This window comes from Macrosteles quadrilineatus, unplaced genomic scaffold (assembly GCF_028750875.1).
Source record: "Macrosteles quadrilineatus isolate MER2022 unplaced genomic scaffold, UCM_ALF_1.0 Scaffold_1__1_contigs__length_201487025, whole genome shotgun sequence".
Lineage (NCBI taxonomy): Eukaryota > Metazoa > Arthropoda > Insecta > Hemiptera > Cicadellidae > Macrosteles > Macrosteles quadrilineatus.
The window spans coordinates 103,405,130-103,432,380 of NW_026542594.1; the positions used below are offsets into that span (position 1 = coordinate 103,405,130).

Sequence of the window (27,251 nt, forward strand, 5' to 3'; positions counted from 1 at the left end):
GACTTTAGTCCAGGATTGATTCCTTAAAAGATCGGTGGAGAGTTTGGGTTTACCCTGTATAAAAGTATAACTCATGAAAGTTTACATACATTTTGTTTTAGGTGAACCATGACAACAACCACATGACATTTTACATTTTTACCAAATATAAAATGTTGTACAAAATATAATAAGGATGATATAATAATATGTTATTTAATAAGAGCGTTGATGGTTATAATATGGTTATATGGTAATATGGCAACGTGACATACACTTCTTTGTTTATTTATCTTACGTAAGCTGTGTAGAATTACACATCACCCATGAGTGATCGGACAATATTTATTCCCTGATTGCACATGTCGCCATCTTCGGTCCTCGGCGACTGCAGAATCTCGCACTTGCGGTGTTAAAGTCTCCAGGCTGAGTGGGCGGGTGACTCATATGTGACGTCACGGTAGTGGGCGACTGTGCCAGACACACACACACACACACACACACACATATATAGCTACGTCACTTTCTACGTGGGCTACCTGAGTGTTTGTCATATTATGTGTTATGTGTGTTTATGTGCGTGTTAATGTGATCGTGTGTCCACAGGTTCAGCATGATGGCCGCCGAGGTCTCAGCAGACCTCAACATCATAAACGACGAAGATGTGCTGCGCAGGATGGTAAGCGTTGACAGACAGATTATTGGATGGTTGCATGAACCTAACTGTAGTTTAGTCTATGTATATACCAACCAATAAAATGATAACCGGGAACTCTCAAATGATTGGCGATAAGGAGGCATTTTTTTCTTCAAATAAATACATGTTTTGGCACTAAGCTATGAATTGGCTAAAGCGCATCCGTATAGATGAGATGTCAACTTCATTTTAATAAAAGAGTCAATAGTATTACCGGTACCTAACCTAGAAATTAAAAAATTTGTTTCAACCGTTATCCTATATCCGATTTCAATCTATACTCCTTACCACTTAATAAAGATTGAGGAATTGCGGGAAAAGGAGAAAGATTTAAGATTTAAATCTGATATAAGGCCAACGGTTCAAAGGTCCTAGGCTAGGTAATACTGTTGACTTTTTATAATGAAGTAGACATCCCATCTATACGGATATAAGCTAAGCCGATTTTGTAATAAAAAATCACTGTTATAATAGCCACTCACAGAGTGCGGTAACAGTCTAAAATTCGTTTTGCCGAAACGGTTGTCTATAGCTTACAAAAAGTCTTCCTATGAGTTTGACTTGGTTAAAAAAGTTAGAGTATTTGACAGAAGTCACTGATTTACATCATCACTATGTCGGTGTCTTAACGCAACTACATCCAACTTGGTTCTTAAACAGTGGTAACTTGATAACGTGTTTATTTTACCTGTGAAGGTTTAGACCAAAGGTCAACTCCACCACCTTCACAGGCTACAAAAACACACTTACACATAGTGGGAGGGAATGTCAATGTCAATACATTTCTTACCCACCGTATTCACAAACTGTGTACCCTGTGGAAATTGAGGGATTTCGTACCATCAGAATGTCTTGAATTAGTTTAGTGACATAGTCCGTTGTTTTGTTGAACCTCTTTAATACTTTCTTATGAAATGGTGGCCATCCTCCAAGGGAATACGGGATGATCAAGGGACGAATCAAGACAAAATTCAACTGTCTAGTTCTGTCTAGTTCTGAATAACTAAAAGGTGTTATTCTATTCTCCAGGATATATATTCTGGTTTAGCTTAGGTACCGGTACAATATTTGTATAACCTACGCACAGATAAACTTGGTCTCAAACCCACCAGAGACATGTAGTAGAGCGGTCAGCTGATCCACAGGTTGGTTATGTTGTGGGCAGCTGAGGTCGCTCAGTGCTGTCGCGGGCGCGCCACTATACTGTAGTAGACTGACGACTGTAGTGCCGGTACCTGGGGATTGTGATTGTTTCTTGGATCCAGAATATAAATTTCTACTGCGATAGCAATAAGGTAGGACCTTAATTATTTATTTGTCCAATTACTGCCTGTCATAAAAGGTATTTTTGCGATTTTGTATTAGCAAACGTTGTAAACAATCAAACATTTATGTCTTACAAACTCTCTTCAATTTGTTTAAAACAAAGTACCTACCTCAAATAATTAAAAATATTATTTTTACCAAACCTTGATTAATGGACTGTTCTGAACACTGATGTAGTGGTTTATTGTTGAAACAAGCTAAATATCCATATATAAATCCAAAAGTACCCATGAACTTTTGAGAAAACTACAAGTTACACCCCCATAAACTATATACTTAAAATGTTCGTCATGATGAGAAACCTTGCGCAAAATGATCCATTATTACAAAATTGCCCTTTAAGGTCGTAATTACTTTCTAAAGGGAACTTTCCATACACCTAATGTTAAAAATACCAAAGCTGTACTTATTTTTTTGTTAATCTTTCAATTTATTGCCTTATTGAAATCAGGTGTGATTATTTGTTTATATTGCTGTATTCTGTTTCGTTTATTTTAGCTTAAATTAACCAATCAATAGTTTTATTAATACCATTGACTATAGCCTACACAGAATCTGTGTACAGTCAATGTCAATCAGTGTTGCCAGGTGTACGATAATTATCGTATTTGTACGATTATTTTGCTCCTTCCCCATAAAAAATAATTTTGAAAAATTGTACGATAATTTTGACGTTGTGTACGATTTTTTGTCATAATGTACGATTATTTTTTGGGGGCTGGAAAATAAACTATTTCATATTGATTATTATACATTTAAACACGTTTCCCACTTTTAATAGGCCTATATGGAAAAACGGTAACATCACTTCGTTGCTGTTCGATCTGGCAACCTTGCAAATCCATCAGCTGTTATAAAAGGTTTAAATACCTGCTATTAAGCAATCCAATTTTGTTGTTGACACAACTAGTTTCGGTGTCTGTGTGACACCATCATCAGGCTGTACAAGGACAGTTACCATAAATGTCTCGTATTCGTGTTTGTGTCGTGTTTAAATGTTTATTTATTATTTTCGTGTAAATATGACGCTCTTCGTATGAAGAAAGAAAACTGTCCTTGTACAGCCTGATGATGGTGTCACACAGACACCGAAACTAGTTGTGTCAACAACAAAATTGGATTGCTTAATAGCAGGTATTTAAACCTTTTATAATATTATTTGGCAATCCGGAGGCTAACAACTACAATGAAACCATCAGCTGTGTTAGAGAGGGCCCATTTGCTACCAACTTAAGTGTTTAAAGGAGAATTTTGAGAGAAGTTGGCCGCCATTTGTACTAGGGGACAGGGGTGGATTACGTTGTACCTTCAATTAATTATTGTACTTAGTACATTGGCAGTAGGGGAATGAAATAAAGCAATGAGCTGGTTGATTTTTCCAGTTGAGAAGAAAATACCATTATTTTACAGCGTTTCAATATTTTTCTAGCAGAGATGCAGATTCCGTGTGTGTGTGTGATAGTGTGCTGCCTCCGGTAGAATTTATATTTTTCATTTTTCTAGCTCAGTGGTAGGCTAGTAGAGCAAAAACGGTGGGTGGCAGAGACAAATAGAGTAATATTTCGGCCATTCCATCATCGACTTGCTTGTTTTACATTATAATAATATTATTATAAAAGAAAATTGTGTGTACGATAATTTTGCCCCAAAAACGATAATTTTGGCCTGCTTGTACGATAATTTTCGCCGGCGAATCTGGCAACACTGATGTCAATGCTTATATGAAGTTAAATAGGATGAAACCCGTGGGTAACAGCTAGTTTATATACATTCTTTTACGTAATTGCGGGACTAGGAATACACATTTCCTTAACCTTCTCTAATTTCTTATTAAGGAATAAAATAGTACAATTGTTTTGTAAGCATATTAGGCAATGTTTACTTAATTAGTATTGCTAAGGGTATTGTTCAGCATGTTTCTTAAAAATTTAAAATATGGCTTATAAGTTTTGTCAAAGCAAACCAACTCGAGAAGATTTATAAAAACTTCACCACAGCAAACTTGCAGACTTAGTGAAATTTCATTTGATTCGTATGATTGAATCTTTACAAGAATATTTTCAATAAAAAGTCATATTAATTGATTTTTTAAATGCTTCTACGGAGAAGAGAAAACGTGTTTTTTTTAATCAAATGTTAATAGTATAGAAAAAAATAAATTATTTTTTCAAATGATATAAAAATATATATCCATTAACAAGTAGGGATCCATCTACAACAGGTATATTTTTTCCATAAGAATGTCATGGGAATTTTAAATGTTCAGATTTGTTATGTTCTCCGTAACCTTAAACTATTGTACAATAATGATTCACTGTACACAATTGTTGTTTTTTTAGGCTCTACACAATGCATGTAATGAAAATTTTACACTTCCATGTTTTAAGGGTAACTTTTTGAAAACCCCGATACCGGTCCAATGACCCGATCTTGCTGGTTTGCGAACTCTATCAAGTTTGTTCAGCCCTACACATTCATGCCAAATTTCATCGAAATCGGGCTAAAATTACTAGAATTATCGTGCTCACTGTACACACTCAAACATACAATAAGAGGCTATAATTTTAACGAATAGTGTTTTTGACCTGTGAAGACAATTTTGAAATAAATCGGTCCCAGGTCTTTCCATGCCACCTGCGGTAATAGCTTCTTCCCTATAGGAAAATTCGCTAAAATTAGTATAATAAACAGATATGACTTAAACTTAATAATTGGCTGCATCTAATTACCGCCATATAAAAAATAAAAAAATCTACTGAAACACTAGAGACAAAGGGGGAACTATTCTGTGATGGCCTAACTTTAGTGGAGCGTGCTCTACACTAATATGATTTCGAATCCGCAGAATGGCACAAACAGTTAAGAAATGATTTTTTTCTGGAAATCAAGACAGATATATTGCTTTACTAGAATTGCAAATCTTTCATATGCTGTCATAGTATATCAGTATTATACCAATAACATTATGTTCATGTCATTTAGGAAATACCTTGCTTATATTAAGTACCGAAAGACCGAGCCGTGGCTCGGTATAGTTTATTTCGATTGTAAAAGCAATACAAAGGAAACCTACGATTTATTTACAACTAATTTTGGCTTTTATTACTAAAGTTTGAGTGGAATTTCATTTTATAATGATGGAAATTTTAACTTGGCAATCCAACACAATATATATACATTTGCTTCCAAAAACATATAAATAGCTGATCCAACAAAATAAAACAACTATGTGGTAGGTTTATTTAATCTTAAACTTTATGTTGTATTAATCATTATAAGTCTATTTCAATGATTATGAAACAATTTTTCCCGTTGCGAACCAAAAGTTAAAAGTGAGAAGAAGAACATATGTTAATTGTAAACAGTCAATGTGCAAATTATCTATGTTGTATTAAAAATGGGTATAGTTTTGGATGTTGGTTTGTGTTTAATGATATAAGTTATTAATTATTGAATTTTTATTTTAATGATTTGGAATATGAGTATGCTTATGATAAATAACACCATTTCAGAGTTCTGCCAGTTTTTGCCTAACTCTGTTCTGTAGAGTTTAAAGTAGCTTACACCTTATTGTCTACAAATTGGCTAAATAACTTAGGTACGGTACATTATAAAAGCTGACAGCCTTTTTACGTTGACTTAAATTGAAAGCTTACCATTTCCCGTCCATGGGCAGTTTGATAGTTAAAAATTAACCCTTTAAACTGGAATAGGACTGTTATGTAAATTGTTAGTATTTCCATTAGTTAATAATCTTTTTCTTTCTAATGTCTATGTTATTCTTATGAAGAATATTGTTAAATGTTGTAGTTTGCTTGTTTATGGATATATTTTGATCCAACTTGGCAAATTTATTTATTTTATACTAAGCTATTTATATTTTACTAAAAAGTACACTCTATTAATTTCCTTGTAGCAGCAAACCTAGGTACTCATTAAACCTAATTTTTTTTTTTAAATAGATTTAATTAAAAATTAATTCATACAAATGGAAATTCGCTTAGTCGGCAGGTTTGCTGCTGCGGGGATATTTTGGTTTTAGTTCTTATTTTGAAACTAATATAATCACAGGTTACAGTAGTATTCAGCCACAGTAGCATTAATACAGGGTATGTAAGGGGTGTGATTTACATCTTGGTATTAAAATAAATCTTTCTATAAGTTAAAGTAAAACTTCAGCATGAGCACACTCTCAGATGTATTAGACAGATAAGTCCGATTCAAGCGTATATTGTTTACTATAAAGATTATTGTAATACAATTAACTTTAATGCTGATTCAACTGAATACAGCTGTCCAAATTATGTAAACTATAAAAAAGAATGGATAATAATTGTAATATTATCTACCCTAAAATAAGAGTAAAAAAATGAGCCAGTGCACTCAAACGTCATCAACACAAGACCCTCATCAACACTAGCTCTATTTTCCTATCTATGGAGTGATCTTCAGTATAATCTTTGCTCAATAGTTACAACTGATATCTTCCATTTGTACTAAATTCGTTTGTAATTTGCTAGCATACTGTTGATGTTTTTTTTTATACTGTAGACACATGTTACAAGTCTTTTGTTGTTTACTTTTTCTTTGTGATTTTGTTCAACAGTAACTATGTTACTTGGCAACCCATAAGAACAATGTAAAATGTTTAATTTTTCAAATGAGTTATGTAGCGATATACAAATTTTCCTTGGGTAGTGGCTGTCGTCAATCACGTTTGTAGGGCTAAGTCCCTAATTCCAAATTTTAGTCAAAATACTTCCACTGGATTTTGAGATAAATATTACAAACATACATACAGTACATTCATACACACCATAGCTCATATTGGAATATAGGGTTAATTCGTCTAGTCTTTTCCAAGTGAAAAATTCAGTACCAAACGACTAGTACCTCAACTAGGATTTTAATTTTTATGAATGTAGTTATGTGAATTATTAATTTTTATATATTCGCCATTTGTAAATCAGCCCACTTAAATGAATGGTTAGGATTTCAAGTAAAAATGTGCATGACATTACTCAGAAGTGATTACGTCGAAGTCTTCAAGAACGAGACAAGAGTGTATACGTGAGGTCTTATTAGTTGGCATACATATGGAAGGATGCCAAACTTGTTGATTCGTCAATTAAAATGAAATTAAAGAGTCAACAATTGAGGTAGCCACCAACACAATGCAGCAAACCCTCTACTTTTTTTGGATTTGGAATTATTTGAACTAAAAACGTTGCAGGAAATACAGCTGAAGAAAACTATGCATTTCACCAGGTAAATATGTAATCAATGTCAACTTTCACAAGCAGTAATCTACTTGCAGATATTACTGTACCTATTTCTAGTAGTCTACTAGACAAAAAAATCTTCCTGGAAATTCTGTGACGTGTTCCTTTTCTTTTTTAAACTCAAGTAAATTGATTTTCTTCGTTTCATCGGTGTCTTCGGCTTATTCTATGTTCATATTTGGTATTTAAATTCCCAATCTCATCAACCGTAACTTATATTGTTTTTATTCCATTTAATAGAAGTAAAGAAATAAGTCTGGTATCAAAATTGAACTATTGTACTGTAGCATAAATTATTAGCACTGCTGTAAATGCGTAAATCTAGTAAATTATAGCTGGTTTATTCAGTCATTTTTTAAACATAATTTTAGTCTGTAAAACTTTTAGCAGCAAACGTATGGTATGCAAAGGAAGGTGGTGTGTAGCCAACTTATCTAAATTTATCTAGTTTCTTGACTTTATCTTTCAAGTAAATTATATAAAATACGGTATTTTTGTAAAGCTCTTATAACGTCCTACAACTTTTTCCATAGGTTGGTTCTGATATATCTGATCAATAAAACGATATTACAAAAATAACACAAAAATATTTTTAAAAAACGGGCTTTTTTTGCAAAATTATTAAAAATTTACTAAACACTCTACAAATGTCTAAATTTAAGAAAGATAGTATGTAAAGTTATCTTTAAAACAAAAAGTGTATGCCGGTCCGACAAATAGTGTGTGAAATACATACAGCACTTTAAGAGAAATCCTTTGCCGCTATATTGATGACGTCATAGCCGGAAAACGTGGGGGGTAGGAGGTAAACACTCAGGTTTTGTTGAACTCCTAGACATTAAGCTAAAAGGTTATGCAAGAACATTTAGTATACGCAAGTTTGCACACTAAAGTGTAATCAGCTGCAGGACTACATAGCCTATAGGGAATAAGGTATTTTTCAATTACAATACTGTAAAAGAAGACAAAAATTGTGCATGGAAAAATAACGGGTACCGAAAAATAACCTGATACAAAAATTAAACTTCATTCTTTTATCTATCCATTGCATTATAAATCTTATTGATTGATTAATATTTTTCAAGAAATAAACAAATCCAATCTGCTCTTTCATTTTGAAACACCCTGTACAGCATACACATAGTCGATTCAAACATTCTATTATGGTAGACCAAGGAAGTGTTTCATAGTTGACATTAATGTGGCCTAAATTTGTATTTTATATTATAAATATGTATTTTCTGGTACTCTATAAACGCCGTGTCGATGTTGATGGATTGGACAGTGTGGGTTACGCGTAGGATCTCTGAGACATTTCGACTTGATATTTGACATTTACACCTGGTTCCTCGTAGGTGCTAGAGTGGATGTTAATCTGACTCGCTCAATCAGATATAGGAAATGTTTGGAACGGGCTTGAAAGAGTGAAATAACATTAATTTCACAACCAATTCGCTATTTTATAGTTCCTTTAAACTATTCCGGGTGAGCAAATGTGGGTGTCTGCAATACTCACACGTACAAAATGCGATTGTATTCTGTTTATAAGGATGTCAACGGTTTCATTAAACTGATGTGTACTTGCTTACAATTTTGGACTCTATGATGAATGAGCAGACAAAGCACGAGAATATAGTATCCTGAAGGAGCCCACAACCAACAATACAGTACAACAACACAACACAACAACAACAATATAGGGAATAATTATAAGGCATCGGGCCGGGAACCCACCGTGGATTCACACTTCGCAGGCAATGATAATGGACGACTAAGCCACCGACTCATAAAATATCTCAAGTTATTCAAAAACATCACATTTCGCTATGAAGTTCAGAGTGGCAATATCAGGAGATTGCGCGTATTCAGAGCCCTTCCCTAAGAAGAGGGCGGCAATTCGATATATCGCGTCCCATTGTGTAGCCCACACATTACTCAGAAGATGAGCTGGCAAAACCATCCTCCTTTATGAGACCTCGCTCGTCAGTAATTAGTTTTATTAGATCTACTCACCTCACACATGCTCTTTTTTACTCATAAACTATAATTATTTCCAGTTACGTTGTATATACACATGTTAAGAATGATTACACTTCACACCGAAGTGTTGAATCGTTATCATGATCATGATGGTTGATCATGATGTTATCTCTGTTGTGTGTTGATATAGAGAAAACACAAAACAGATGCGTCAACCTTTTTACAAGAAGCTTTGCCATACACTATCGAAAGCCACCGTGGACGTTTAATTTTACTTTTCATTGCTTTCATTTTATGTATAAGGCATTTTGGCTTCTTATACACCATCATTGCAGGAAATCGACAATCATCTTCTATGACGCAGGGCTTCAGAGTGTTGATGGTCTTACTCATTTGCATTGCTTCAGCGTAAAATGACTTAAACACTCCCGATTAAGTCAATATTTTTTGCTAGATTCAGAACTTGATTAGTGTTGGTCAGATAAGTTTCGCACTGCCATAACTAGCTGCGGTGACTGCCTTGGTCACCAATATACGTGTTGGGAATCACCAGTAATGCCATAACTAGCTGCGGTGACTGCCTTGGTCACCAATATACGTGTTGGGAATCACCAGTAATGCCATAACTAGCTGCGGTGACTGCCTTGGTCACCAATATACGTGTTGGGAATCGCCAGTAATGCCATAACTAGCTGCGGTGACTGCCTTGGTCACCAATATACGTGTTGGGAATCGCCAGTAATGCCATAACTAGCTGCGGTGACTGCCTTGGTCACCAATATACGTGTTGGGAATCACCAGTAATGCCATAACTAGCTGCGGTGACTGCCTTGGTCACCAATATACGTGTTGTGAATCACCAGTAATGCCATAACTAGCTGCGGTGACTGCCTTGGTCACCAATATACGTGTTGTGAATCACCAGTAATGCCATAACTAGCTGCGGTGACTGCCTTGGTCACCAATATACGTGTTGGGAATCACCAGTAATTTTTCGTTTTAATTTCAACCGATTTAGCACCTGCCCGCGACTAAGAAGACGGTGGAAAACTGTAATCTTTGTCACTAGTCATGTAATCTAATGGCTAAAATTGTGGCAAAAGTTAATCTACAATACATTAACCCTGATGTTTTTTGCCTATATCACAAGTATACAAAATTAGCTTAGTGCTTATCTAGTACTATTAATTAAGTACTATAGTAGTCAAAGATACTACTAATTTTTAGCAAGGCAATTTAGTCTGTAAATGTGAGCAAATCACTAACTGTATTTCAGTGTATCCCACGATCAACACAAGTACACAAAACACACCATGTGTAGGCTAGATGAATGTTTAATTCCATTTATACAGTTATTTCCACTTAAAGATTTGTTTAAACCTTTGCAATTCGTTTGAATACAATATCAGAATGATTTTAATTAGTTTTTGGAGAGCGCAACCTTTCTCTAACAACAGAGGCTCTAAAAGGATTGACTCCGAACTTTGTTAAGAATACGACACCATTGCGAAATAAAATGTTATAGATGGATAAACACGTTATAATCATGAATATTAAGCAACGTATTAACGTATTAATGAATGCTCGATCACAATTCAGATACAACACTGCAATGTTGAAGGCCAACGGGGAGGAGTGAGGACTACGAATGCTTAATAGTGAACTGTCAGACCGCTCAACTCATGACAGATTGAAGTGTTATACTCGCAATTCACACACACATATATTAGCTGTCACTCCCTGCGTAGGAATAACAAACACTACTTCAAACTCGTTTATACTTATTAACAACGTCGAGCTCAAGTCTGTCACAGGTGCTGAGGCGTGTTGTGGGTGTTCGAGCCATGGGAACGTGATCAAGGGAGCGAGCAATGCAACAATGGCAGTTTATCATCTTGGCTTCTAATGATCATCATAGCTGTGTGTCCCATCATTGTGATGTAAACGTAAAGACGTATCACATCTCATATAAGGTTTACCCAGATTTCAAATTAATATCTCTGTCCCGCTTGAGAAGGTATCATATATAAAATGAAATTTACTATGAAAATAACGTGTCTACTTAAATCGAATTGAATAAAATAGCAGGTTCATTACTACCATTAAATTATTGAGTAATCGTTCTTTGAACGACTGTATAATGGCTGTAAAATAAGCAAAACTCGGGTTTCATACAAAGACTAAGTTATTTAACTGAATGGTCAGATCGAAGAATAACGATGGCGGTTAAAAATTATCGTCAGTTTTTATGTATAACACCAAAAAATGTAGGTTTATGATAATGTTCTCTCTTGTTGTCTATGTCAGCTACAACTAATTAATCTTCAACATTTGTAGCTAAGATAAAATAAAATAGACAGTATCAGCAATCTGATACATAGGTACTTTCCTCAATTAGCTTGTCCACCAGCTTTATCATGAGTAAGCGATGAGAGTAATTAACTATGATATTTAAAAGGTAAAATCACAAAAATTGCATTAGCCTTTGTGTCGATGCAAGGACTATATAGTATTGATTGTGGTACTCTACTAATGCCAAAATGTAGGTCGGAAGGCGATCCAAACGGTTACTTCCCGCGCAAATCTGTAGGTCGGACTTCCGCCGTGATCCTTCGAGGAGCATCAGCGACTGGAATAGAGACGCCCGCGGTCCGGGATCGCCCACCGAGCACGACCAACGCTCGAAACGAAACCGAGTCTCGCCAATGTCTTACAGTCTGCGAATAATTGTGCTGTTCAGTAGCAAAGAATTAAAGGCCGACCTAGTCTTCAGATGCATATTTGTAACTTTGTTAACTACTAGTGAACTATGAGTTACAAACTGGTGCGTATCACTAACGCACTGTGAGGATACCTACTGTCAAACAATCGTATAGATTATCAGGACTTGTATTTTAACAGTTATGAGTTTTTGGGGTTACCCACCCAATAAATTTAAATGAATAATGAAAGTTGATCGTACAGATTGTCAAGCTTTTGTGTATATTTACTAGCATATAGTACTTACTAACACAAATTATCAATAACGAATAATCCATTTATAACACTATCCATAGATAGTGTTATCCAAGAGATAGATATCCTAGATATCCAACTAAGTTGCGTAGATTTAAGTTGTAGAGGTAGCTTCTCAAATAGTTTATAATGTGCATTAGCAAATTGAAGATTTATTGCAAATTATTACATTTTATTAGTCATTCACGACTAAACTAGTCCATCATTACTCTCTGAGAAAGGGGGATATGGTTGTTTGATATTTTTAGTAAACTTACCAAAACCTTCCCTCATTCACTGTCTTCGTCGTTGTCAGCCTTACGTCTCTTGTTTAAGCTTTCTGTGACCATTTCGCATAGTCCGAAGAGCGCGGTGCTCCATAACAGGTCTGCACCGATCACCGCCGCGGTCAGGATGTTGGAGAACGCCATGAACATCGGAGACAGCCCCCAGTCGTGGTCCTTGAACAAGCAGTTGAACACGCCCCAAAACCCCACCAGCAGCAGCAAGACAATGCCGGTGCCGTAGAAGATGAAGTAGAACCATCTGTTTGGTCTGTCTCCCAACAAGTAGACCACCACTAGGCCGAACATCACCGTTAGATATCCGGGAACTGTGTGAGCAAAGATTACTTCTTGAAAGTGTCCGTCCATTCCTGAAAACCCCGCCTCGGAGAGTCGCCAAAATAAGCTTGTGATTATAGTAAGGCACAACGCGATAACTTTGAGATAAAATCCTGGTTCCCCAGCAATACTGATAAGATTGGCGATGGTTTCTTGTAGCATTGTAATCAAATGTTCCAAAAGTCCTTTATGAGGATTTGTAGATATTATTATTTTAACTTTCAACAGTCAGCTGTCAGTTGCAGCATTTAAAATTGAAAGATATATTATTTGCAACAAGAAACGGTATGGGCATTGATTATTGGCACGGCCACCTGGCCTGGTAACATTGGCAATGACAACGTCTCCCAATTTATCTCTAGACCTTTTTAAAGAGCTTTAAAAAAAATTGTATATCAAAGTGTTTCTGTACGGTTATTGGTAACTGAGAAAATTACAATTAAATTCAATTTAAAATTCCCATGTTATTCTTATTGAGAATATTGTAAAAAAATGTTGAAGTTTGCTTGATTATAGATATATTTTGATCAAACTTAGCAAATTTATTGATTTTATACTAAGCTATTATTATTTTACTGAAAACACACTTTATTAGTTTTCTTGTAGCAACAAACCTAGGTACTCGTTAAACCTAATGTTATTTAAATAGATTTAATTGAAAATCAGTTCAGACTGTTGGAAATTCGATTAGTCAGCAGGTTTGCTGTGGCAGGGGTATTTTCTTTAATGGATTAGTAACCCAAAGAAATTTTAAAATTACTAAATTACGATGTTTTTGCTTATAGGATTGAAATAGTTCACGAATGCAACTTATGTTCTGTGGTATGATGTTTACCCTAATACTTTACTTTAATACTTTATTGTGAAATGACGAGCATACGAATGCAGGTATTTTAAGCCAAGTAGAAATGAGGATGAGTGTAGGATGAGTGGCGCGATCTTGTAGTCTTGTTAGTGAATAAGACCGTTTTGCAAGGGCATTAAACATGACTAAAAAGTATATAAACCTATAAACTAATGTATGTTACAGGTGAAGTCTAAAAATGTATAACAACTTCCAAAATGACTATTGAGTGAGTGATCAAGGTTCAATGTATTAGAAAGCTGCTGTTGTTCTAGTACAAGCTACGAACTATTGTGAATGTTTGCTTCAGGAAGTAGTAAAAGGTTTATAGGGGCGTTGAAATGCCACTTGTCAATCACAAACCTCCACAGTGTTCAATCCTAGATACGCGGGTCTCGGTCATTCTAGAAGCAGCAACATGTCTGTAGCCAATCCTGCAGAGGTTCGGACTGGTTGTAAACACGTGCATTGTAGTGTGTGTGAAGTAAAAGATTTGAAATTAAAACTCTGTACTAGGAAAAACAATATCTCATTGACCAGTTTATGATTGCTAGCACTTCCTGCATGTTGATCTTAGTGCTCTAATATAAACTATTGCAACTGTAGAGTATACGGCGACTAATACATTTGACATTTGAAATTAGACTATTTGAATGAGTCTTGATTGAACTTATGTTTTGTGGATCACCACACCATTCACTTTATCGACTACCAAAGCTACCATACAGACACTGACACTATAACCTCTACTACTGTAACACTATAATTTCCTGGTCAGGAACCGATGAGAACCTCTTTAGTGAAGGAGCGGGGGGCGTGACGTCACTCTTCTCTTGAAGGAACGCCATTACAGCAACGATACGAAGTTAAGCAAACGGCGTTTATTTATTTTTTTCCGGTTAATAAACAGTTGAACATTTTTGCCTCTCAAGTTTAATATGGCTGATTTTCGTAAGCAAAGATATGGAATAAAGTTTTGTGTGAAACGGAGGAAAAGTGCTACGGATACTTAAAACAGCTACTTGAACAAAAGCTTTTGGTGGTGATAAAATGAGTGAAAGAACCTGTTTCAGGTGGCATTACTTTAAAAAATGGAAGGGAATCATATGAGTTGGCAGGTGGAGTGATGCCAAAAAACAACGATGATTACGTTCTTTGATTATCGCGGTATGGTGTAAACCCATACTGTGCCACAGGGTCAAACAATTCACGGAGGATAGGCCTACTACATTTTATTTCAGTATTGAAACAAATAATCCAAGACCACATCCAAAAAAATGGCCAGACCTCGTCAGACGCTAGAAACTGCATCACGACACGGCAATGCTCGCCCCCATGTTGTCAGTTTTTTTTTTTTTCAAAAAAAGAATCGAAACTGTGCTACACCCACCCTACAGCCCTGATTTGGCTCCAAATGACTCTTGTATGTACCCTCAGGCCAAAAAGGAGCTCAAAGGTTGGTGTTTTCTAAATGCTACTGTGGCTGTTAAGACCTATAGAGGCGATTTTGAAGTTTCTGTCTAAGGAAGACTTTGAACACGTCTTCAAGGAGTAGCAGAGGCGTGTGTGGCTGGAACAAGTGTTAGGCTTTGAATGGCAACTACTTAGAAGTGTTACAAGTGTTTGATGTAAAGTCTAAACTTTAATACAATACGTTAAATATAAAACTCTTAACTTTTATATTAAAGGTATTGAAAGAGTACTGTCAGTCTTTATTGAATACCCCTCGTATTATCAGCAAGTTTGGTTGCAATTAGCATTAGCGCGCAGGATCTTTTCTAAGCGGTCGACATTTAGGTTAGGTTATGACAATTTAATTTTATAATTAAAAATTATTAAATTAATTTTATAACTAAACAATTAAAAAATTAATTTTATAATTTTTCTTTAATCAACGTGAGGGGCTCTCCCACAATCACTCCTTCGCAGAAGAGGTTCTCATCGGTTCCTGACCAGGAAACTGACACTAGTACCAATCAATAGTTTTATTAGGCCAAATGCTTTTGAAGTCAAACGGGGTGAAGCCATCAAGTAGTTTCAGAGTTTCAAATTCAGCGAAGCCATCCAATAACCGCCCTATATCCTGGTTGAATCACACAGACGTCAAACAAAATGAAAGTGACTGTAGGGTTGTCTACAATCTCTTACTTAAGTTTTGGGAAACTTTATTTCATCATAACATTGGTATACCGTACCAAATTTTTACAATAACTTAAGAGACCGAATATCAAAAGGAAAAAATTTCTTCTAAGAGTAAAAAAGTTAAGAAACGCAGTCAAATATTTAACTTTGTTTTTGTTCCCATATCTGCCATGACACCAAGGTTTTTATAGCTCTGGCAAGCCTAAATCATCTACAAATACCCACTAACAAGCCATGGACGCTTACGTGTGCACGGTAGATATATTCAATTAATGACTCATTTAATGGTTATTTTAAAATGCAGTTATTAGCTCATCAGACTGCACATTCTTCCCCCTGGAAGAGTAACTTAAGTTAATTGGGTTTACACATAAAATGATGAGTTCAAAAACAATATTTGACTTTCAGTTAGATATTGAAGTGAAAACACTCGTGATTATCTAAGATATTTTCGGACCATTCCCATGAACAACTTAATTTGCATATGAATAAAAATCAAAATACTGCACAATTTGTTTTTAATAAAAATTAACGTACATTTCATTATAGAAATACCACGAATTTGAGTTCTACCATATTTATAGTGCCAGACATTTGCTAATATATAGGTAGGCTAGTTATGCCTCAAAACTGCGGATAGCAATAATTTAAACGATAAATCCTTACGATATCATGATAACTCAGAAGAAGTTCTCGGATTTGATGAAATCCACCAGAAGTAGTACTCCGACGACAATACAGAGTATAGCGTTTATAAGGCTGTTCCCAGAGTTGTAGTCTAGTCTGTCGATGAGTCCGATGATGCCGGCGATCAGGAACAGGACCACACCAGTGACAATGAAGAGCCTCTGGGACCACTTGGCGGGGATCTCGTCGAGGAAGTAGAGAGCAACGAAGACGCAGAGGACGACTACGTAGCCGCAGTTAGCCAAGTAGAATACCACCGTTGTCCCAAACCTGATTGGAGGGATCCCACCTTTATCCGGGATCGTCCAGAGACAGAGGATCACGATGTTAACGATGCATGCTATAAATTTCAGCAAGAAGTTCAAGTCAGTTAGTTGCACCATGTTTAGATTTTTCTGATAAAATTGGTGAAAATATTCTTGAATCGACAGCTAAGCAGGCAAAGATTTAAATCAAAACAAGTTTACTAAATAAACCAGGTGTTATGATTGTTGAAGAAATATAAACCTTTTGTTTTCAAATGCATTTGGAGTATTGGCCGTATGATTCCAAAGCTGTTTAAAATTGGTTTTAATACTATTATAATTAATTTCGTCAGTATAACCATGGATAAAACATACGTTGGTTAGTCTATGGTATAACCTTTGGCTATTAATACAACTTCAGTACAACTACTTCAATAAGACTACAAGATCGCGCCACTCATCCTACACTCATCCTTCACTCATATTTGGGTTAAAATACGCACATAGTGGCGTCCCCATCTTAAATAATTGATAATTGATAATATAACTTCAGTATCCAATAGTCAATGGTATAAGTGAAATTCATATTTTACATGAGGTTGGTTATTGCGATTGTTATGGCTGAATATTTTGTTAGACCTTATACTTTAGGTGTCAAAAACAAACAAAAAATTGGTATATATTGTAGCAAGCACTCACCATATGAACTGAGTTGATGCGTGGTTCTTTTATACTGATGTTAAATGCGTGGTGGAAATGATAAAACACTTTATTAACCATTATCCCACGACGCGCCTAAAGCGCCGCAAATAATGATTGACCAACGCAGATTATGGGGAATGTGAGTTGGATTTTTACTTGTGTAGGTACAAGAAGTTTGTTCGTAGGTTGTTTTAGGTTCTTAGGCGTTAAAAGGGTGGCCCTTTTTTCCTGGGCTTTAAGTGGTTTTTAAAGTTTTGGATGTTCTATGTTCTATGGAGAAATGATTCCATATTTGGAGAACTTCCAAATGGACCATTGTAACTCTAGTACTAATAGAAATCTTATAAATAAACGCTGTAGTTATTATGGTTTAGTATTTAAGTATCACCTATATTCAGCTTTAGAGGAGTAGTTAAAGCTCTCAAAAGTGTTGCAACGTTGATCTTACAATTGAAATTAGTGCTAAAAGAAGAACTAACTATTGCACTTGCATACTTATAGTAACAACGTACAGTATACACTTTTCAATGGCGTTTGTTATACCTTGGCTGCAGGGGGGCTGCAGGGGTCCTCCCCCGCAAGATTTGGTATTTTTAAAGCCATTTGGTAGATTTCTACAACTGTTTTTAGCATAACTGTGTTCAAATTCCTCCGTTTTTAGGACGAAGTATATGTTTGAATTTATCTTTCCAGGATCGAATGAAGTGGGGCTGTAGCCCTATAGCCCCCCATTGAACTTCCACAAAAACTTGTAATCATACTTAGATTCAAATTCATCTTAACTGCGTCCCACTCTTACTTACCTATTAACCTAGATGTTGAAATTGAAAGTAGGATAAATTGTGGATAAGTGCCTATAGGTAAAATCAGAAAATTTCCTTTCACGGATGTGTCAACATAATAGTCAAAGTTTTTACCACTGTGTCGAAATTCCACCGTCATATTACAATGCATGAATGAACTGGCTTAGAAATCTGTAAAAAATGTGTGCCTTTTAGGGAATTTCAGTATAGGGAACTAGCTATTATCGTAGGTCTCATCTGGTAAGACCTGGGTCCGGGACCGATTTACTTTTTCATTTGGATGTCCCCAGAGGTTAAAAACACTATTCGTTAAAATTGTCATGTGTGTGTGTGTGTGTGTGTGTGTGTGTGTATCAGTAAACGCGATAACTTGAGTAATTTTTGCCCGTTTTTGATGAAATTTGGCTTGAAGTTGTACGGCAGGTTAAACTTGAACGAGTTCGCGAACCAGCATGATCGGACTATGGGAACGGGGTTTTATGTGGTAAAAATTGGGTTTTCTCCTTTTTGACCATAAAAAATCCCAGTTTCTCCTAGAACCGTTTTTTAGAGCTTAAAAAATAAATAATTTAGTATATTGAAGTTTTTTTGTACATTTAATGGTCGTATCGTAAATTTAAAATTACTCTGCTATTCTTATGGAGAATACGTAAACTGTTGAAGTTTGCTTGTTTACGGATATATTTTGAAAAAACTTGGCAAATTAACTTATTTTATACTAAGCTATTGATATTCTACTAAAAACCCCACTTTGTTACCCTCCCTGTAGCAGCAAACCTAGGTGCTTGTTAAACATAATGTTATTTAAATGGGTATATTTAATTGAAAATTCAATCGGGCAAATGGAAATTCGCTAAGTCTGCAGGTTTGCTGTGCCGGGGGTATTTGACTTATTAGCTAAATATCCAACAGCCAAATGTAAGCGTGTCATCAGTTGATCTTTCGGAGTTGTGAAACCCCTTTTATAAAAGCTATAAGCCAAACCTTCTTGAAGGCATTGACTTTGGATACTGAAAATTGACTATTGTGGACTATTGTGGAGTATTTGGATTAGGTATATACAATGGACAGTAAAAATTAGATAAGGAAAATAATTTTAGAATATCGTAGCTGACAATGATGAAAACACTCACTTTAATGTTTAATGTGTTTAATATTTTGTTTGGCAAATCAAATTGATTTTGCGAATTGATTGCCTCTCTTATGTACATTAAATGCACATAAGAGCTCCTAACCGATTTACGGATGTTATCTCAGGACCTAATCATATGGTTTTATTTATACTGGTTCTACAGATATAGGTAACAACCAATTACTGTATATAAGCACTCTGTCTATGCCGTAATATACATACGACCGGTGAACGCGTTACGAAGTATGGTGTATTAGTCTTGTTCTTTCTTAGTTGACATTATTTGATCTTCTATATCGGAAACTGGTGGAGCTGATTCGTCAGTTGGCTCTTCACTTTTCTTTTTCTTAAACACGTTGCTTATGCTGAACCTTGCATGCTTGTGAGAGCGCTCGGTTGTGTGTGAGGGACCAGCTGTATTTCTATCGTCGCTGGTCACTTCTCCCTTCCTGTTTTTCAAAAAGCGAGCAGGCATATGTTGCTTGGTAGGTTTGATATGACGTTCTATTTCTAGTGTAGATTCTGTAACATTAATGTCCTTGCTGATCGTAGTGGACACTTATTGCTGCTTCTTCTTCTTCCTGAAGAACTGTGAAGGCCTACAATATTTCTTAGACCCGGGGCCCATTTCATAATAAACTACAAGTTACAAATTACAACTTGTAACTTGTAATTTCCATTAGATTTGCATTGGGCGATCAGCTGATTTACTAATAATATTAGTTTGTACTTTATTATGAAATGGGCCCCTGGTGGGACGTTCGTTTTCCTGCGGAGATTGTATGGTATTTATTTCTTTGCTGGTCGTAGTGGACACTTCTCGCTGTTCCTTCTTCTTCTTCTTATTGGAGGACTGTGAAGGCTTACATTGTTTTGTTGACGTAGTGGGACACTCACTTTCTTGTGTAGATTCTGTGGTATCTATTTCTTTGTCGTATTTGATTCTTCTTTCTTCCTCTTAAAGAACCGTTTACATTTTTGTTTTGACTGGTTGAACCCCTCGTTTGCCTGCGAGGGACCCGCGGTATCTATTTCGCTGCTGATCGGTTTTGGCAATTCTACGTTTTCCCTCGGGAAGGTGCTTGTCAGAAAGTTTCGTTTTGTGGACATCACAGTTGTGGAGGGTTTCGCCTCGGTACTGTCTTGTAATATTCCCAAAGATTGCTTTGACGCTTGGTCTGTATTGATATCCGTGGATACTTTGGGTTCTTCACTCTTTATTTTCAAGAAGATGCTTAAACTCAACAACACACTGTTAGCCACACAAAGAGAAATCAGGGCCAAACTATCGAGAGGAAATATGTCTTGGTAGAATAGAAAGTTCAGAAGCATTATTATGGAGATAGCGGTAAGTAAAAATGCTCCTAATAGAGAAATTATTATAAACACTTTTTTGTGAATAATGTCTGAGGATTCCAAAAATTGCAAATATTAAAGTAACAAAAAGAGCTACGCTGTACACAATTATTGCGAGGTAAAACGCAACACTCTCTATCACTGTAGTTATTGGCAGAGCATCGACGATACTGCTGAGGTACAAAGCCACACAACTAACCACGACAACAACCAGTCTTAGCAAGAAACCATGATGTATTTGGGATTGTTTAATTTTTACTGTCAAACATTTTAACCGTTTCATTTCAGCAATTCACTTCACGATAATGAGTTGACATATTTTTCCAAGTACAATAATATTTACAAATTACAGCTGGTTTGTATTATTTTTACTTTTGGGTTGTGAATAAGTTTAAGAATTTTAAACTAGAATATTTGTTATATTACCATCATAATTATTAAAGAGTACGCTCCTAGCTAATATTAATTGTCTAAATCTGTAGCATAGACACAAGTAGACTTCTCATCCCATAATAAATTCTGAAGCTCGTTGTTCGTGTAGTTAATGTTGGTGACACTGATCGCTAGTGTCGACGAAATTTAGTTTTTATTATTTTAGGGCTAATTTAATTATTTGTGCTTTACTGTTTGGTTATATAACTAGGGGACGAGTTATTGTTCATGATTGGAACGTTTTATTTGTTTAATTACTGAAATACAGTAACAAGAAACAACTTGTAGGCAAAACACGACCCCTACAGTGCAACGGGATCCAACAATAAAATTGTCTTAAGCTGATCCATAAGGATGAGAAATCTTCTAAGGCAGTATGTTTGATCTATACCTGTAGTTTATTTGAATATGTTTATAGCTCGATCCGTAAGGGTATACAGGGCACTAATGATTTACATGGCTTCACTTTGTATTTGCCTGGACATCAACTCTCTGCTATGTAAAAATTACATCTCGTTTTAAAGTTTCTTTGACCAAATACGCACCTACGTTTATCTATAATGACATATGTATGACTTGTCCTCTGTATCTAAAACTAAACTAGTAAATAGACAAAAGTATTACATCTATTGTATGACTGAAGCAAAGGAATCAACTACAAGAACAGTTCAAAATAACGTCTTACTTTGCTGTTATACAGCCTTAAAAATGCATCGATTCTCTAACTTGAGCATAAACGTTGGCGTACTAGTCAAGGCTACTCTCACTTTGCTTGGTCCATCTCACTAAGTACTGGTGAACTATACACCACTAGGGTTTTTACACGAACTCTAGTGTGAACCCTATTCACTATACACCTAGTGTATTTAGTGAGATGGACCAAGGCCGGCGAGAGTAGCCTTGACTACTATAGTACTTTGCTCAAGTTAGAGAATCGATGCATTTTTAAGGCTGTGTAACAGCAAAGTAGGACGTCATTTTGAACAGTTCGTGTCATTTCTGATCAGAAACTATAGTCACCCTTGACTACATTAAGACTGGAGACGGAATAAAAAGGTACGTAACCTATCATATCATTTAGTAATTTGTTTTCGCTATGTAATTTGATGTCCTAATATTTACATATTATTTCTATGTTGCTCATTTCTGGATTCTATGTGTGGAAGAGTGTAAAATTTGATGTGTTAATCGTGTTAATATACACTGAAAATTTGTATTTCATTCACTAAGCAAATCTGAATATCTACAGAGTTTAAGAATATCTTGATATTCTTTGTTTTTTGCACAGTTTTTACTTTGTTGCACACCAGTATTTCAACCAAACAACACAAAACAGCGTGCTTTTATGATGCACGTAATCCGTGTTCACTCTTGGAAATAGGTTGGCAACATTTAAAGATACTACGACTACGTCGGCTACAACAGATCAGCTGTTGAAGGGGTTTCCCATTTCATTCAACGTTTGGATTTAAACTAACCTAAAACGTGTTGTTTAGTGTTTGAAAGACTAATTATTTCTATGCTTTATAATAACTGTAGGAGAAATATAATGTCTAACACGAATGCAAATTGCCATTGCAGCACACAAGAAACTTTCCACATTCGCCTACGGCTCGTGCATAAGCATTTCTCTCGTGTGCAGCAAAATGCCACTTCGCCCACTAGATACACATATAACTATTGTAAATTGAAGCATTATTGTAAAATTAAACATCATGGAGAAGATTTTAAAAAAAACACACATTTTATAGAGAAAAAGAAAACTGTTGTAGTTTGCTTATGCATGGATGTATGTTGGTCGCATTTAACAAATGTATCCATTTCATCCTATACTATAGCCTACTATTAACATTTGGTAAAAAAAACTTGTTATAAATTCCCCGTAGCAGCAAACGACCTAAGTAGGCCTACACGTTAAATCTTATGTTGTTTAAATTAGGAATTAAAAATTGGGAATGATTAAAGAAACATTTTTGTGAAAATCCTATCAAACAAATTTAAATTCACGTAGTCTGTAGGTTTGCTGCCGTGGGGGTATTTGATGATAGTTGGGGCGATAGATGATAACAGAGCAATTAAAATATATGGCTGAAAATATTGTTGTTGTCTTGTAGCATGCCTTCACTTTAAATTGATGCCTAAAAACTTAAAGATCCTGCAACATTTCCAAGTATGTTAACTGCTTCAAAAATGAAGGAACTACAGTTTCAATTTCTAAGAGAGGTTCTAACCATTACTGACATCTGATTAATTAATGTTGAGTGATGTACAAGATGAAGGCACTTTGCATGTGCCTCAGTCCCTCTGTGTCGTGGACCTTGGCCTCAAACGTAGGCAGACAAGTCCGTATACGGGCACACCAACACTCGCTCCACACTCGGCGGGCAAGGGCATCGATAAGTGGAATAAGTTGTCATCTCAAGACCAATTAGAAATATAATAGTTCTTCTTCATAGCTATCTTAACTGAATACTGTAGGTAAATAAGTAAGCTAATCCATAGCATAATATAATAATCAGTGTATCACGAGCTTTAACCTTTCGAAAGCTAAATTTGAAGTAAATTAGGTAATAAAGATACCACTATCATTCAAAAAATGTAACCATACAAGTTGAAATTCGATTAGTCTGCAGGTTTGCTGCGGCGGGGATATTTTTATTTTTCAATGCAATCATTAATAGTCAGTTTATTTCTTGATCCTACATTACCAATTACCATCCATCATAAAACATAATGCTCACTACCTTTTTAATACCTGGTGCCTATTAAATTTTAAATATAAAAGGTTTAATTTACCTGTTGCGTCAATTGATCCTTAAGTTATGAAATAACTACGGCCGTTTCGTACTGCTAAACAAGTACATCTTCAGGTCATGAACGTTAAAATACGGCCTTCTCATCCATGGGTGGAGTCGTCAGCACATATAGGACTCCACCCATGAATGAGAAGGCCGTATTTTAACGTTCATGACCTGAAGATGTACTCGTTTAGCAGTACGAAACGGCCGTAGTTATTTCATAACTTAAGGATCAATTGACGCAACAGGTAAATTAAACCTTTTATATTTGCATTACCTTGATCCAGAGGCTAACCCATCATAAATTTTAAAACCCTCATTATGATTTTGGTTTTAGTTTTATCTACTATGATTTTGTCTCAAATAAAGGTATATCCCTGGCCTGGAGTAAAGTTATTTAGGATAACTGCTTAAACCACAATAATAATCTGTGGAAACCTCAAAAATCTTCATATACCTGGAAATTTCGAAAGAGTGTGAGTCGTAGTAACTTGAAGTCCAAAGAGGTTCGCCAGGAAGCTTTCGTTGTTGGAATGGAAGCTTTATGTTGGTTCTTTCTTTCTTTGGGGTTCTCCCTATAATCCACTTTTTGTTCAAGGTTTTTTCTAAGTCTCCTCAGACTACTAAAAATTTCTCCCTCCCAAATCGCCATATTGCTTCTAATGCTCAAAGGATGATAAATCTGCATTCGTATCTCACAATCGCAGATACAATTGTGATGAGTTTTACAATCACAGCGCGACGTGACTCTCCTGAGTAGGGCCCCTCCCTTGATCATGTTCAGTGTTTGAGATTTTTCATTTTGTTCCAAATTTTGGAATTGAGAATCAGAAATACATAAAAATGTCAAAATTAAATAGCAATTTGTAAGGAATGAACATTTGAGATAATTAATATGTGATTTATAAATATCAAAATGTACAGGTTACCTTTAAAGCATGCTAAGTATTAATTTACTTCTGTAGGTATAGGGCGTGCTTGTTAGAATGGCCACCACCTTTGCTTTTGTTATTTTGTACTGTAATCACTACAATTAATTGTCACAGAGAAGTAAGGTTACTGAGGAAACACTCAATGGTAAATTTAAGTGGTGACTAGCACTAGTGCTGGCGTCTAAGACAAAAGTCACATGCACAAGACAACACTGCCCCCCCTCCCTTGCGTACTACAACACTCACAGTCAAGGAAGATTCTGTTCCCTGTGCGATAGGAATTTCCACACAGTGGTTCGGGTTCTTCCTTCCTTGTCACAAGTATATTTCCGGCACAACATACTAGAGCTGAAAGCACACGGTCGTCCCATACACCCTGTACCCTGTACTTTACCTATGTTGTTGTGAGAACTAGTGTCTAGTGGTGTAACTCTCAGTATTGTTGGGAGCCTTTCCCTCATCCCTCTCACACATGACATCCTAATTGACACCATCTTTTCCGATTCCAAAAACCAAGAATCGATTTTGGTCAGGAACTGATACATAGGTTCCAACGTATCACTAGGTTTAATTGTATAGTATGTCATTTTTACGGTCAAATAGAAATTATGAATACAAGTGATCAAGTCTCTCCCCCTGTTTCAGTGGCAGCAAACAGACGACTTCGGTCGTAAGAAGGAGATCCGGCAGCGCATGTATAAGCTGCGAGAGCAGCGGCTGCGGGACTTCTACACTGGAGACATCTCTGACATGACCAGCAGGAAGCACACTTCCAACACCTACACAGACAGCATCGCAGACCAGGGTTTCATGTCTCTCAAGAGCAAAGAGATCAGGGATTCAGAGTCCCCAACCAGGTAAACATTGGATAATCAAATCCTTAAATAAGTCTTAGTAAATTGGGTTTAACAATATCCACAAACTGAAAATATTCATGATAAACCATGGTAAACAATTCACAAAAACTATGAACTGAAACCCCCTTACAAAAGCTAGTGCTTGTTTATTAAAGCTGTAATTTATTCAGAGAGAATTGTAATTCTACTTTGAGCATAGGTCCACATACCACCAGCCTAACACTTGAAAATTCTAAATAAAGTGAGGGAAAAGTATTGATTAAGTTAACAAGTTAAGTTAATTAAACCATAATGGTTTTCAATATTGCAATTAATATCACATTAATATGGTTATTGATTATTGTAACAATAACTAAGCCGGGTTTACAAGATAGGTCTGACAATTAATTGTCCAGTAGGTGAGATAATTGTCAGAAGACAACTGACCCGGCATGAAATTACATGCTTCGTGTAAACACTTCAGACTAATTGCCTTGCCAACTGCCCTCACAATTGCCTTAAAATTGAATTGTCTCCGGGAGTAGACTGAGGATAACGAGCAGGGCAAATTACCTCCAGTGCTTGATTTGCGGTGGATTGGCGTTCTGGTACCTCTCTTTCGGAAATATAAAAATTTTGCATGAACCCACACAGCACAGGATATTTCCAGGATATCCTGACCAGTTCCCACATATCCCACAGAGATCCCAGGATTTGAGAATGTCCCTAGGATCACTCTAGGATATTGCACATAACCCACAAATACAAATGCATTTTGGGGGTTTCCTTGGGACTTCCTATGGATATTCTCGGTAGGCTACATTAAAGCATTATAGTATTGAATGTATTTTTTCAAGTGACAAGTGCTTGTGAAACGTAATTGAAAAGGATTTCAATCTTATTTCAAACTAACAATAACACTACCAATGATTTATAAAAATTAATCAAGTTTTCCTATCATATCCATAGGACATCCTTTGGAGATCTGTAGGAATTCCCTGTGGGGCAGAGTTCCGCAGAATAATTATCCAACTCTAATTATTCACCTTTTTATAATAATACTAGCTGTAACCCACGGGCTTTGCCCCGTTTAACTTCTTAATTTTCAAGATGATCTCGTTCGCATGGCTCAATCACGTCCTGGTTGAAGTTCGTTCGCTACGCTCACTCACCTTTAGGTTGGAGCTCGTTCGCTACGCTCACTCACCATTAGGTTGGAGCTCTTTCGCTACGCTCACTCACCTTTAGGTTGGAGCTCGTTCGCTGCGCTCACTTGCCTTCAGGTTAGCTCGTTCACTACGCTAACCCGCCTCCAGGTTGAAGTTCGTTCGCTATGCTCACTCACCTTTTGGTTGCAAATTAGCTGTTGTCATAAATGTAAAAGAAATAATAGTGCTGCACCCTGTTGGTAATCCTTGTAACTTTAATGCTATTGAACATCATAGAACAGAACCAACTTGT

At 36.0% G+C, this 27,251-nt stretch overlaps 2 protein-coding genes across 9 annotated transcripts in view; one reads left to right on the forward strand and one right to left on the reverse strand.

Annotated features, from left to right (window-relative positions):
- LOC129002135 (serine/arginine repetitive matrix protein 2-like) overlaps positions 1-27,251 on the forward strand; it is a 193,744-nt gene that overhangs the window by 38,889 nt on the left and 127,604 nt on the right. For 7 of the 8 annotated variants that reach the window (XR_008491578.1, XR_008491580.1, XR_008491581.1 and 4 more), the window contains 2 exons: positions 586-658; positions 25,600-25,811. Coding sequence is in view for 5 of the 8 variants with exons in the window: in XM_054429770.1 (XP_054285745.1) it covers positions 593-658; positions 25,600-25,811 (278 nt within the window). In the remaining 3 variants the exon portion in view is untranslated. Of the gene's footprint in view, positions 1-585; positions 659-1,844; positions 1,972-25,599; positions 25,812-27,251 lie in introns of those variants that run through there. The other variant, XM_054430000.1, reaches the window with a different exon arrangement.
- Positions 4,596-13,067, reverse strand: LOC129002459 (uncharacterized). Its single transcript, XM_054430324.1, has 2 exons — positions 12,537-13,067; positions 4,596-4,656 (listed from the first exon to the last, which is right to left on the reverse strand). The coding sequence occupies exon 1, from the start codon at positions 13,041-13,043 to the stop codon at positions 12,549-12,551; it is 495 nt and encodes a 164-aa protein (XP_054286299.1). The 5' UTR covers positions 13,044-13,067; the 3' UTR covers positions 4,596-4,656; positions 12,537-12,548.

Excerpts from the sequence above, each read along its gene's own strand:
- LOC129002459 (XM_054430324.1), bottom strand. The coding sequence starts at position 13,043 with ATGCTACAAGAAACCATCGCCAATCTTATCAGTATTGCTGGGGAACCA.